We start from the raw sequence: 14,350 nt of genomic DNA, 5'->3' as shown, positions 1-14,350 counted from the left end.
TGGGGGGGGGGGGTTGTATCTTATATAATGATACAGCTGGAGTAGTAATAACCTACAGGCTACTGAACTTTTGTTAGATTAGGTAAAATTTTAAGTTAAAAGGATTCTGTATACATGTATACAATGATGGATGTAGGGTTTTTGTTTTGTTTTTTTTGATTCAATTTGGTTTTTTGAGACAGGGTTTCTCTGTGTAGTCCTGGCTGTCCTGGAACTTACTCTGTAGACTCGCCTGGCGTTGAACTCACAGCTCATACAGATCTGCCTATCTCTGCCTCCTAAGTGCTGTGATTAAAGGCATATGCCACCACACCCAAAATAGTATGTATTTATTCTTTGGTATTTTCATACTTTTACAATATATTTATTTGCAAATTTTATTTTATTTTTTTTAAAGATTTATTTATTTATTATATGTAAGTACACTGTAGCTGTCTTCAGACACACCAGAAGAGGGCATCAGATCTCATTACGGGTGGTTGTGAGCCACCATGTGGTTGCTGGGATTTGAACTCATGACCTTCTGAAGAGCAGTAGGTGCTCTTCCCCGCTGAGCCATCTCACCAGCCCTATTTGCAAATTTTATAAACTAAAATATAATTATATAGTTTCTTCTTTTCAGCTTCTTTCTCCAAGGTTTTTTTTTTTTTGGTTTTTCAAGACAGGGTTTCTCTGTGTCCTGAAACTCACTTTGTAGATCAGGCTGGCCTCAAACTCAGAAATCCGCCTGCTTCTGCTTCCCAAGTGCTGGATTAAAGGCGTACGCCACCACTGCCCAGCTCTAAGTCTAGAATTAGAGGTTCCCTTTACTTCCTCTCAAATTCATGGTCTCTTCTTAATTATCATCACACACACACACACACACACACACACACACACACACACACACACACACACACACACGGAGAGTGGGGGAAGGAGGAAGGCAGGCTGACCGACCGACCTACTGAGGCCCTTTAGTGTTACCTGTATGTATATGTTTTCAAGTCTGACCATTTGATATTGGATAACCAATTTTCCCTCTTGGAGTCATTAACTGCTTATAGCTCTGCATCTAGGAGTACCCCTTGAGGTCTCCTTTTCCCATGTTAGCATGTCTATTGGTTGTTGTTCACATTTTGTCAGATAGCTCTACTGTTGGGATTTGATAGCTTACCTGTCGCTTCTAGGAGATACATCTCCCAGCAGACATCCTGGTCCTCTGGCTCTCACAGTCTTTCTGTCCCTCTCTGGCCATGTTTACAGTGTGCTTTCATAATGTACTTTGATCAATCCATTTACCATCACCTCCCCCCAACTCCCCTTACAAAGCTTTCTGCTGTTGTTGCTTTGTTTGTATTTTAGGTTTGGTTTTAAAAGGTAAGTGCCTGGCGCCCAGGGAGGCCACAAGAGGGTACCAGAGCCTCTGACACTGAAGTTAGAGGTTGAGTAGGCTGCCCTGTGGTGCTGAGAAGCAAACCCAGGTCCTCTGCAAGAGCAACGAGTGCTCTTAACCACCGAGCCATCTGTCCAGAACGAGTTATTCTTAAGTGGAGATTGGATTTAAAGATTTAGGTTTTACTTCCAAGAGTCACAAACACTGCACCTAGACAAGAACAACACAGGTGACTTACCTGTATTCTAGTGTTTGTTGTATTTTGGATTTCTCTAATTTTTGACCCACCACGACCTGTTTTTAAAAATAAAAAAATATTATTATGAACTAAAATCAATAAAAGGGGTCTATGCACTTCCCTCAAAGGACTTTGTGTGGATCTTCCCCAAATCACTCAAGGGCAGACTTTTTTAGGGTGTAGTAGACACTTTCTGTCTTCGATGGGAGATGTCATCTCACACTTTTTTGAGCAGTAGGAGGATTTTTTTTTTTAACCAAGATGGGAGACTAAAAGATTCTATTTCAGCACATACCAAATTATACTAAAGACAATATAAAGAAATTAAAGTCATTTTTAATAAAAACAAAATCCAGGTATATATGTGAGTGTATGTTTGTGTTTAAGACTGATAGCCTAGGCTTGAATTCAGAATGCATCCCATGCTGGCCTTAAACTCAATTCTGCTGACTCTACCTCCTACATAGTGGCAGTTCAAACACCTGGCCACCACATCTGGGTAAATAATTCACTTTTTTTAAAGTAAGGAAGGAAAGATGAAGTCAGCTGAGTGGTACTGCATTTGTCTCAGTAGCATGCCTAAGACATGCTCCCCACTCTGATAAAAAATTCAAAAGGTAAGGGATTTGTGCAAGCATTTCTTAATTTCTTACATAAGCTGCTCAACATCTCTAAACAGTCTAACCCAGACTGTAACTACAAAAAGATTGCCTCTTATTTTTTCTTTAAAAAAGTATTTTTTGTTGTTTGTTTTTAAAAACAGGGTCTCAGTATATACTTCTAACTTGCCCAGAATGTTCTATATAGACTTAGCCTGCTTCTACCTCTGGGTGTGGGGCCAGTGGTGTTAAAGGCCTACATCATCACATCCTACTTCACTGTTTTCTTTTAAAAAGATAATTTGCAGTATTTAGAAATGAATCAAGGGTTTTATACATGCGCTTTAGTAAGAATGTTATATAATTGGTAGCCTGTGAACTACTGGCGTGGTTGGAAAAAAAAATTATAACTAAAAACCCTACAAACTAATTCACCACTGACACAACTGAATACACAATGCAAAAGGAGCTGAAGGTGAAGTGTGATGGTGAAGACCTGCATGGCTGGGCCACACAGAAGCACTGGGCACCAAAGTAAAAACCTGGAAGCTACTCAATCAGCATCAAGAGCACAATGGATTACAGAAAGAGATACAAAGTAAAGAATTGACCTTGGGGGAGGGGGAATGGGATAGGGGTTTGCAGAGGGGAAACAGGGAAGGGGATAACATTTGAAATGTAAATACATCGATAAACCAAAAAAAGAAAAGAAAAAATGAATACATAAAATAACCAATTTAAAAAAGATAGAACTAGGGTTGGAGAGATGGCTCAGCAGCTAAGAGCACGGATTGCTCTTCCAAAGGTCCTGAGTTCAAATCCCAGCAACCACATGGTGGCTCACAACCAGCTGTAATGAGATCTGACGCCCTCTTCTGGTCCTGTCTGAAGACAGCTACAGTGTACTTATTTATAATAATAAAAAAATCTTTGGGCCTGAGAGAGCAGGGACTGGGCGAGAGTGAGTGGGCCTACTGGAGTGATCGGGCCAACCTGAGCCAGCAGGGTTGACCGGAGTGAGCACTGGTCCTGAAGTCAACTCCCAATAACCAGATGAAGGCTCACAACTATCTGTACAGCTACAGTTGTGTACTCATATGCATAAAATAAATAAATCTTTAAAAAAAAAAAGATAGAACTAATGTTCAGTCTTTAACAGGAAATTCTGTCAGACACTAATAACCAGATGACAATCTGAGAACATTATGCTAACCACAGTAAGTCAATCACACAACATTATAATGTCGTGATTCTACCTCAGGATCTGAAGTAAATAACTCCAGCAGTAGCACAGAGTGGTAATGTGGAGGCACAAGTCCAAGGAGAAATGAGGAGCTGAGATACAGTGTAGTTCTAACTATGGAAGAGCTGGGACACAGTCTTTCATTTACCACTAATACTGCGCTATATGCTTATTTTTCAAGTACAGAAATAAGGTGGGGCTGAGTAGCAGATTAGGGGTAAAGCATAGACTTAACTCTTATGAAGCTCTGGGTTCAATCCTGAGTACCATCAGAAAGGAAAAGAAGAGAGGAAAGAAAGAAGGGGATGGGACAAGATGAAAAGTAGGGGAAAAATAAAGATTGTCATATTTTAACACACACTAGAACAAACCATCTAGATTGCAAGGCTAGGGATGTAGCTCAGGATGCACATAATTGTTTGGGATGTCCTGGGTTCAATATCCAGAATAAAAAAAACAAACAAAAACAGTAACATGCATACCCAACGGAGTTGTGTGTATTCCGACGCCTAGACTTCACTGCTTCTTGCAGCGGGTCTAATTTCTGTCACAAACCTATTGGTTCTCTGGTGCGCTTCCTGTTCAAATACTGGGCTTCTCGTTCAGATTTGGGAGGGGGGGGCGCATGAACCTTGCAAACAGAATCTGTCTATTCTAGTAACCAGCCTTAAAACATACGATTGAATGCCACAAAGCAGACTTTTAAAACTAAATATATTAACTTCACGGACCCTAAACTCTACCCCACCAAAAAAACCAAAACAAAACAAAACAAAAAACACTATAACTGAAATTAAGAATTGAAGCCAACTGAGGGAAACATGCCCATCATCGTAAAATGCATCTCAGAAAAGTTGAAAATTGCACACCTAAGACTCCCGCGTACTGCTTCCCGCAGTTAAATTTACCTCAAGTTAAACCTTAGGGCAGTGACAAAGCCTGAGGTTCTTTCTGACTTGACCCTAAAGCACACTTGGTCCCTGAAAACCACCTAGAGGCTGCTGCCCCTCTGCGGGAAACCGGAAAGACCTTTACCGAGGATGCTGCGCGAGTCTTCCAGGAGGTTCTCTCCCGCACATGCCCCGGCCCGCCATAGAACTGCGCCCCGCGCTGCTGTAGCCCCGACGCCGCTGCCCCGTCCCGCAGCGAGCCCGGGCGCCGCCGGCGCTCACCTATCACCGCGCCCACCACGTCGTTCTTCAGCCCGAAGCAGAGCGGCGGTTCGCGGTGGCCGGCGGCCGGAGCCTCGGCGGCACTGGCGGGCTCTCTCCAGCCGCCGCCCGCACCCCTGCTACCGACCCGGCCTCTCCGGTTCGTCTCCTCCGTCGCCGTCCGGTCGGCGCCCCGGGACCCGGTCGAGCTTCGGCGGGGAGCAACGCCCGAGGAGGAAGCGTTGGCTGCGGGTTCCCGCCTAGACATGGCTCTGAGGACACCCGCGCGTCGCACGTCGCACGTCGTTCCAGACTCAGCTGCACAGGCCGCGGCGTCGGAAAAACCCAGCTACCGCCCGCGAGCTCGCCCGCCGGTCCTCTGCGCGCTCATTGGCCGCCGCGCCTCGGGGGCGGGGCCTGGCTGGCCTGGCCAATCGGCGCTTGCCGCCGCGCGGCCCCCTGGACCTCCACTTGCCCTGCTGGTATCCCGCTGGGAACGTCCAACCTGAGGACTGCGCGTCTCGGTGCCACGGAAACGACCCAACTGAGCCTCGAAATTCAGGTTCATCATGGGCTAATGGCGCAGGCTTGAGATCTAGGGCAAGAGGTCTGCGTGACAATTTAAGGCTCTAATAATAACTCGATGAAAGCGCTTGCCTCGTATAGTGCAGGAGACCCTATCTGCACTCCCAATATCTAAAATTAAAAAAAAAAAAAAATAGCACTGCTTGAAGCACATCCAACTTTGCAATGATTCTGGAACTGGACACACATCCCTCAGGGCTGGCCTAAGCCACAGCATCCCTTGCTGGGACTGGGATCCTCGAATTGTCTGAATAGATCTCAGGTCAACCATCCATCAAACAGAGGACACTTAGAATCTTAGCGTTGTATTTGTTGTAGGAGAGACTGAGGAAAAACTGTAGGATTGGGTCCGTCCAGGGTTAAATAAATTACATCAAATTAACTACTATATAATGCTAGGTTCCTGGAAGCTAGCCTTAATCCTCCTGCCTCGGGGTTGAGAGGTGGGTGTCGCTCAAGTGCTGGGAATACAGATGAATTTCATCGCACGGATATAGCAATAGTATCTCTAGGTACAATAATCTCTGGAGGAAACGTGAATAAAACACTATCAAAACACCTTGGACTTACACAAAAACATCGAGCAAAATCAAACTAAAAGAAGCTAATCATGAAACGTGCCTTGACTCTGCTTGAGGGTCTTTTTTTGTTTTGTTTTTTTCGAGACAGGGTTTCTCTGTGTAGCCCTGGCTGTCCTGGAACTTACTCTGTAGACCAGGCTGGTCTCAAACTCAGAAATATGCCTGCCTCTGCCTCCCAAGTGCTGGGATTAAAGGCATGCGCCACCACCGCCCAGCTGCTTGAGGGTTTAAAGTAATCTAAACAACATAGAATGTGGGGTGTGGACAGAGGGGAGCCAGAAGAAGTGAGAAGTAGAGCAAGGCTTTAAGGTCCATGCAGATCCTTAATCTGAAATGGGTGGGTAAACAGCCTTTGGAAGTGACTGCGCTGGTTTTGATGTGCTAGCACTAATGAGTATTTGTTGCTCTCATGAGAGTTTTTGTTTAGCATGCCTTTGTCTGGTATTAGCATTTGGGTAATGAACCTTTTCCAGAAACTAGAAGCAGAGAGAATTATTTTCTACCTCCTCTGAGAAGGCCAGGCTTCCCCGCCACGGCTACTGAGCTGTCCTGTGAACTGGATTTTAAGCCATGACCTTTTGGTCTGTTATGCTATGACAGATGTATAACAGATGGAGAAATGATAGGGATGCTGTCCACCGTCATGAGGGAAAAGCTGCTTAGTAAACTGGACATCGTGAAGATTCCTAGGAGGGAGAGGAAGAGAGGAGAGGGAGAAAATCCGGGTCGTAGCAAGCTTCCTGCTTTTCTGTACTTTTCACAAAACAAAACGAATGCATTTTCTCCTCCAGATCTGTATCACTAAACCTTTTTTTTTGGAAAAGATTTCTAAAATGTTTAGAATCACAGAGTACTACTAGTTCAATCCACGATGCGGTGAGCTTTCCCTAAGCAAGTAGAGAATCCTTCAGGCTGAGAGACTTTTGGGTCCATCCACCACCTACTTTCTCCCTCCAGATAGTGCAAAGGATGAAGACTAAAAAAAGGGGGGGGCACTCAACTTTAACCTACAGAGCCTTCGAAGGCGCTTTCATTTCTTAGGTGGAAAGTTTACACCCATTTCTATTTTGCTCAGGTGTTCTTGGAAGGATTACCTCTGGATGGAAGGTAGAAGTGAAGTGTACACGGACATGTGCACACGCGCACACACATGCGCTTGCGTGTCAACAGTGCCTCCTTTTCTTCTTTTGCCTTACCCACCTTTGGCTTCTTTCCTTCAAGGATGCTCAGGGACCAGATTCTCTGAAAAGCTCCCTAGGATGTCAAGACTTAGAGGCAGCTTAGTTGTGTACTCAAATCCCATTTGCACCAGACTGGCATCTGAGCCACAGCAGGGAGCCTGGAGCTGCCCATCCCTCCGCTGCTGTGGTGGACAGAGGAGTTGGACCTGGAAACCCAACATCCCTCTGTGGTTGACCTTACTGCCCTGGCATCTGCAAGAAGGTCCCAACCCATAGAGGGCGGCAGAGTACTCCACGATCATCAGAGCATCCCCTGGAATTAGTTAAGAACTGATGTGAATTCAGCCAAAAACCTGACTGGGGAACACTGTCACACACACACACACACACACACACACACACACACACACACACACACAGGCATGGGCTCACCTACCACCTGGAACAGGGGAGCTGCCACTTTCTTTTTTTGTTTTTTGTTTTTTAAGATTTATTTATCTATTATATGTAGGTACACTATAGCTGTTTTCAGACACACCAGAAGAGGCATTAGATCTCATTATGGATGGTTGGGAGCCCCCATGTGGTTGCTAGGATTTTAACTCAGGACCTCCGGAAGATCAGTCATTGCTCTTAACCGCTGAGCCATCTCTCCAGCCCCTTTGCTACCTTCTTATGCTGGATATTTGTAGCTTGCCAGGCTTCTTTCTCATTTGATCCTTGTAAAATTCCTACAAATTCTAGCTATTCAGGAGGCAGAATCAGGAGGATTGCATGTTCAGGGCCAGTCTAGGTAACTTTTGTATACACAGTCTCAAAGTGACAGAGCCTGGAGTTGTGGCTCCGTGCTAGAGTCCCACAAATAGCAACAGGAAAGAAAGTGCCGTATCAGTAGCAAGGACAAAACCTCCTGTCTGTGAGGTGGGTGCGAGTTCTTCCTTCAGGGCACAGGAGCTGAGGCAGGAGAAAGCCAGTGTTTGGGGCCCAGGTGAGTGTGATGCTGAAGACTGGAGCTTCAGCTGCACCACCGAGCCTATCAATTCAGTGTACATTTAGTAGAAAGTGGCTTGCCCAGCCTTGAGCTGTAGGAGCTGTCCCAGTGAAGCCTACGGCTTTCTCTGAATGAAGGTGGGCAGATTTAGGGTTAAGACAGTTACAGCAACAGTGTATTTAATCCACACAGCTGGAAAGCAGATAAATGTAAAGGACACAAAGGCATTGCTCCCAAGAGTTCTACTTGGGTCTTTTTTTTTTTTTTCTTTCAAGACAGGGTTTCTCTGTGTAGCCCTAGCTGTCCTGGAACTCATTCTGTAGACCAGGCTGGACTTGAACCCAGAAATCTGCCTGCCTCTGCCTTCCAAGTGCTGGGAATAAAGGCATGCACCACCACTGCTCTGCAATATCTCCTCATCATTACACAAACATGGCTTTCTCTGTGTGGCTATGGCTGTCCTAGGACTAGCTCTGTAGACTAGACTGACCTTGAACTTACAGAGACCTGCCTGCCTCTGCTTCCCAAGTGCTGGGATTAACGGCCTGTACCCCTATCACCTAGCTTCTCACTTTTATGAGCTTCCATTTCAGAACCCTGTTCAGAAAGTCCTTACCTATGACTATGTCTTAAAGAGTTTCCCTCTGCTTTTTCCTATAGCAGTTTCAGACTTTTAACCATTTGCAGTTTATTTTTATGCACAGTGAGAAATAAGGATCTGGCTACATTCTTCTATCTATAGAAATCCAGTTTTCCCAGCACCATTTGTTAAAAAGACTGTTTTCCTCCAATGGGTAATTTTGACATGTCTGTAAGAATCAGGTGGCTGTAGCCGGGTGGGTTGATGCCTGGGGCTGCTTTTCTGGACCATTGACCTCCATCTCCAGTTCTGTGCCAGCTCTATGATGGCTCTATTACTAAAGTGCTACGGTCTAACTTGAAATCAGCTATGGTGATAGCTCTAGCATTGGTCTTTGCTCAGGGATATTTGGCTCCCCTGAGTTCTTTTGCACTTCCAAATATATTTTAAAATGGACATTTTTTTCTATTTCTGTGATGAATGGTGGCATTTTGGTTTGGATGGAATTGAATCCAAGCATTGACAAGATAGACATTTTTTCACACTTGATTCTTCTGACTCATAACCACAAGAATTTTCTCCATCTTGTATGATCTTATCTTCAGTTTCTCTCCTCAGTGTTTTAAGTTTGTATTGTGGCTGTCACTCAGTTCTTTGACTGGTTTATTCCAGTTTTGAAGCAATTGTGAATAGGATCTCCCCCTGGTTTCCCCTTCCTTGGGATGCTTTTTTAAAGAATTATTATTGGGGCTGGAGAGATGGCTCAGCGGTTAAGAGCACTGACTGCACTTCTGAGTTCAAATCCCAACAACCACATGGAGGCTCACCACCATCCATAATGAAATCTAATGCCCTCTTCCAGGGCACCTGAAGACAGCTACAGTGTACTTACATATAATAAATAAATAAACCTTTTTAAAAAATCATTATCGCTGTACAGGAACCTTACTGGTTTTGTAGTGTGGGCATGTGAGCCCAATTTCATATGGGTGAATTCAGAGGACAACATTATGTTTTCCTTGTTTAGGTGGATTCCATGGGTAGAATTTAGGTTTCAGGTCTAAGTAGCAAGCATCTTTACTTGACTGAGACATCTCACCAGTCCAGGCACACATATTGAGATGGGTGTGTGTTCTACCTAGTTTTTTTTCTATTTTTTGTTATTGTATGTACATGGGTGTTTTGCCTGTTTGTATCTCTGTGCTTCATGAGTGTGCACTCCCCAAGATCCCTTAGACTGGAGTTATAGAAGGTTGTGAATCACCATGTAGGTTCAGACTATTGAACCCTGTCCTCAAAAAGAGCAGGTCATGCTCTTAGCACTGGGCTGTCCTTCCTGTCCCTTTATCAAGTTTCTTCAGAATATCTATCAAGAAGGGACATTGAAATTTACTAAAAGACTTTCTTGTATCGAGGGATGTGTGTTAAAATTATGGACATATGATATGTGTGTGTGGCTATATGCATGTCCTAGTGGGCCTGTGGAGATCAGAAAACAACTTTTAGGAATAAGTAGTGTCCTTCCCTTTGGGTTCTGGGGATCCGACTCAGGTTGTCAGGCTTGGGTGGGAAGTCCGCTGAACCATGACACTTTACTAAAGATAGCCTGATGGAGCATTCTTTTCTGCTCTCGCCTCTTCTGCTGGTGTTCTATGGCTCACCAGCTCATCTCATCTAGATTGGTGTTACTTTCCCTCATCTAGGGATTTTTTTTCCCTGCAGTAATTTAATTGGAAACATTTCTGTCCTTTTAGCATGGAATTCTTCACTATCTTTTATGCCCATGGTTTTTAGATTTGGTCTTTGCTCAGTGTCTCTGATGTGTTGCCAGTCTGCTGCCTTCCCAAAGTGATAGGCAGGTCTGAACCATTCTGGCTCACACTCTACACTGGCTTAAGGACAAGGGATTGTAACTTCCTTGGCTGCAGTTCTTACCAGGGCCACAGGCAGGAGCCTCCAGGGCTATGAAGAGTTTGCTAAGGCAGTATGTAGGGCTGGAATCTCCCCAGTAGAATATACACATGTTTACCAAACCGATGGGTATAGCGGAAGCAGTGTGGGTAGGCAGCCCTAATCCTTGCAGTGGGTTGCACCGGCACCACATAGGGGTGAAGTCTCCACCAGGTTGGAGGAGGAACCAGAGCCTGCTTGTGTCATGGACTCAACAGAGATCTTGGCCAGGACCTGGGCTTCGTATATTTGCAGTCCTTGCCTGTTGGGAACCATGAGAGACCTGAGAAAAACATCCTGACCCAGAGACCTGAGAAAAACATCCTGCCCCAGCTGGCTGAGCACATTGGAATAAACATCCTGCTCTCCAAGATCCAGCTTGGCCCTGAGATAAGAAACATTCAGTGTACCATGACTTCTGAGCCCCCCCCCCACGCCCACAACTTTCCCCGGGGTCTTAGCCCCAGAAGATCTTGTAAACATCCTTCTCCCTCCTTCCTCTCCCCCTCCCCTTGTAAACTTCCTTCTCCCTCCTTCCTTTCCCCCTCCCCTCCAAGATTTTTGCCTTAAATATGCTCTGCTCAACCAAGTAAACGGCTCTTGACAAGCAATGCTTCCTTGAGTCCTGTCATCTCTCTCGCCCATTCTTTATTCACAGGTTGTGACCCTCCTCGTTCCCCCGAATAACTTGTCCTGCAGGCCAGGACACTTGCCTGTACAATGGGCAGGAAGAAAGCCTAATGGGCATGCTGATCTCATTTGTGGGACATACTGTGGGGCTTATCTTAATCTCAGTGTGTGGAGTCCTCACTGGGGTTATTGGCCAAGCAGGAGTGTTGGTAGGTACCTAGTCTGTACTGGGGCAATGGGTAGGGCTGGAGCCTCCCAAGCAAGCTTTGGTCATTAGGGAGGGTCACAGATGATGGCAAGGGCTCCCAACCTTCATAGAGGGGAAGATGAGGTGGGAACTTCCCAGAATCAAAGTACCCACTACACTGTGAGCTGGGCTGCAGCCATCATAGACTCTCAGTTCTTCTTGCTGCACCTGCCGCACTAGATCCTCTTGGTAAAATGGTGGTCCTAAGGGATGAGTGCGGATAAAGTTTCCCAGGTGAAAATGAAATAGAAGTGCAAATAAGAAAGGCTAAAGATTTGAGGTTACTCAATACTTTCATATTGAGCACATCTTTATTTGTTACATTGACTTTGGGGGGACATGCAAAAAGGATAGATGGCCCCTGTAGAAGATAGCTGAGGATACACTTACATGAAAAGACAAACTCTCTGTAGATAACTCAACTTTAGAGTGAAAATTACCCTGAGCAATAAAAAGGGGAAGGTCTCCCAGCACACTGTGCCCCTGGCACTGGCATTGTCTATACTTTCCTGAATCAGGAATGAGTTGATAACTTTCTAAGTCCTCTTCTTCATAAGGAAACACATGATACAATAAGGGTTTTTACTATTCAAATGTGTTAGCCACTAAAACATTGGGATCATGGGATAATCTACATTAGAAAAAGAAAGGGCATCTTACTTTGACCATCTTTGTCACTGTGTGCTGACTCTGAGGGCATCACCACCTCTTTCTGCCTGTGTGGAGGGGGGAGAGGTGCAGAGGCAAGTGTCTGTTTACCAGGGTGTCAAAGTGATCCAAGGAGGCAGTGGAATTCTGCCATGTGACCATAATGTTCATTTTAGATTGATTTGTTTATGTATTTGTATTTTTGTTTATTTATTTATATTATGTATTTTTGTTTATTTATTATATTTGTTTATGTATTTGTATGTTTGTGTATTTATTGAGACAGGTTCTTTGCATGTAACTTGGCTGTTCTGGAACTCACTATGTAGAACAAGCTGGGCTTGGACTAACATAACGTCTGCCTCTGCTTCCCAGTGCTGGGATTAAAGGTGTGGATCATTATGCTCAGCCCCATTTTATATTTACTGTTTTTTTTTTTTAATTACAAGTATGTGTGTGCACAGGAGAGCAAAGATCCCTTTGAAACCGCAGTTAGAGGCAGTTGCAAGCCTCCTAATGTGATCTGAAATTGCATCCTCTGGAAGAGCAGGAGGCATTTTGAGCTGCTGAGCCATTTCTCTAGCCCCATAAGATTCACTTTACCAGCCAGGCAGTGGTGGTACACGCCTTTAATCTCTGATTTCTGAGTTCGAGGCCAGCCTGGTCTACAGAGTGAGTTCCAGGACAGCCAGGGCTATATAGAGAAACCCTGTCTCAAAAAATCAAAAAGAGAGAGAGAGAGAAAAAGAGAGATTCACTTTACCGTTTACTCATTCCAACACAGAATCTTTCATATTGCTTTAGGTTCCTATTATATAATAAGCCAAAAAGTGTTCATTTCCCTTCAGGCCATCCCTTGTTCTTCTTTCTCCCTTCAGTGAGTATGATCTACCAGCAACACAATCATGTTTACACATCAATTACATGCAGTAACTCTCACCATATAAACCGTCTGTATAACTTAGTGTCACTTCAGAAGGACCTGCATTTATCATTAATGATAAAGGATTTCACCCTCAGCAACTTCTATGTCTTACCTAGGAAATGGGATTAATATCAGGCATAAGATGTGCCTAGGTGTAGATCACTATGCTCAGCCCCATTTTATATTTATTATTTTTTAATTACAAGTATGTGTGTGTACAGAGGAGGGCACCAGATGTGCCTAGGTTGATTCACTCATCTTGTGCTATAGACAATAATAAATTACTCACCTCCCCAAGGAATGAGGCTGGCACTTTCTTCAAAGTTCTAGGAACCAGGCTGGAGAGATGGCTCAATGGCTAAGAGCACTGACTGCTCTTCTGAAGGTCTTGAGTTCAAATCCCAGCAACTACATAGTGGCTCGCAACCATCTGTAATGAGACCTAATGCCCTCTTCTGGAGTGTCTGAAGACAGCTATAGTGTGCTTGCATATAATAAAATAAATAAGTCTTTTAAAAAAATGCTTTCAAAGTTCTAGGAACCAAACTTACAGGCCCAATAAACGTCACTAAAGGATTACCCCAGTTAGGTTCTTTAAAGTTAATTTTATTTTTATATTTGTGTGTGTGTATGTGTGAGTCTGTGTGGGTATCAGCACATGTGTGGGAACTCTCAGATGCCAAAAGAAGGTGTTGGATCCCATGGGTCTGGAGTTACAGGCTGTTGTGGGCTGCTCAGCAAGGCTGTGGAGAAATGATCTCCAGTCCTAGTCAAGCACTGTACGTGCTCTTAACTCTACAGCCCCAATTCTTCATTATTATTTCTTCTTCTCCTCCTCCTCCTCCTCCTCCTCATCCTTCTCCTCCTCTTCCTCCTTTTCTTCCTCCTTCTCCTCCTTTTACTCTTCCTTCTCCTTCTTCTTTTCCTCCTCCTTCTCCTTTTTTAGACAGGGTATCACTATGTAGCTTAGGCTGTCCCAGAACTCACCATGTAGATTAGGATGGCTTTGAACTCACAGAGATCTACTGCATCTACTTTCCAATTAAAAGCAAGCACAGATCTCCATCTCTAATCAATGTTAATTCATCTGTGAGGAGATATCCAACACTCACGGGGTGTGACTGGACCAACAGGTATGCCAAATCTATCAGCCTCTGTGAACCGACTATATGCTTTCCACATAATGGCTATGATGAAATCTGAAATTAATGAAGCAATAATAATTCCCCTGGACTTTGGATATTGGCTGAATCTTATCAAGCAGATAACATGTAGTACTCCCATATACTTGTACACACGTAGGCATGTACATATATGAAGTCCTGTGTGGTGACTAATGATTCCACAGATTAGTGATGAGCACAGGTTAACAGTTTAGTACTCACCAGGCAGTGGTGGCACACGCCTTTAATCCCAGCACTTGGGA

General features: G+C 44.4%; 1 protein-coding gene across 2 annotated transcripts in view; it reads right to left on the bottom strand.

Annotated features, from left to right (window-relative positions):
• Positions 1–4,984, bottom strand: part of Ddx43 (DEAD-box helicase 43) — a 31,603-nt gene extending 26,619 nt beyond the window's left edge. The window contains exons 1-2 of one of the 2 annotated variants that reach the window (XM_031345166.1): positions 4,628–4,984; positions 1,614–1,669 (exon numbers count right to left, since the gene is read on the bottom strand). In XM_031345166.1, coding sequence (XP_031201026.1) covers positions 1,614–1,669; positions 4,628–4,874 — 303 coding nt within the window. In that variant the 5' untranslated portion in view covers positions 4,875–4,984. The remainder of the gene's footprint in view (positions 1–1,613; positions 1,670–4,627) is intronic. The other variant, XM_031345167.1, reaches the window with a different exon arrangement.
• Positions 4,985–14,350: the final 9,366 nt, after the last annotated feature.

Source organism: Mastomys coucha, unplaced genomic scaffold (assembly GCF_008632895.1).
Source record: "Mastomys coucha isolate ucsf_1 unplaced genomic scaffold, UCSF_Mcou_1 pScaffold23, whole genome shotgun sequence".
In the NCBI taxonomy this organism is placed as follows: Eukaryota; Metazoa; Chordata; class Mammalia; order Rodentia; family Muridae; genus Mastomys; species Mastomys coucha.
The sequence above is the reverse complement of the archived record's forward strand: the minus strand, read 5'-3'. Positions and strand labels throughout refer to the sequence as shown.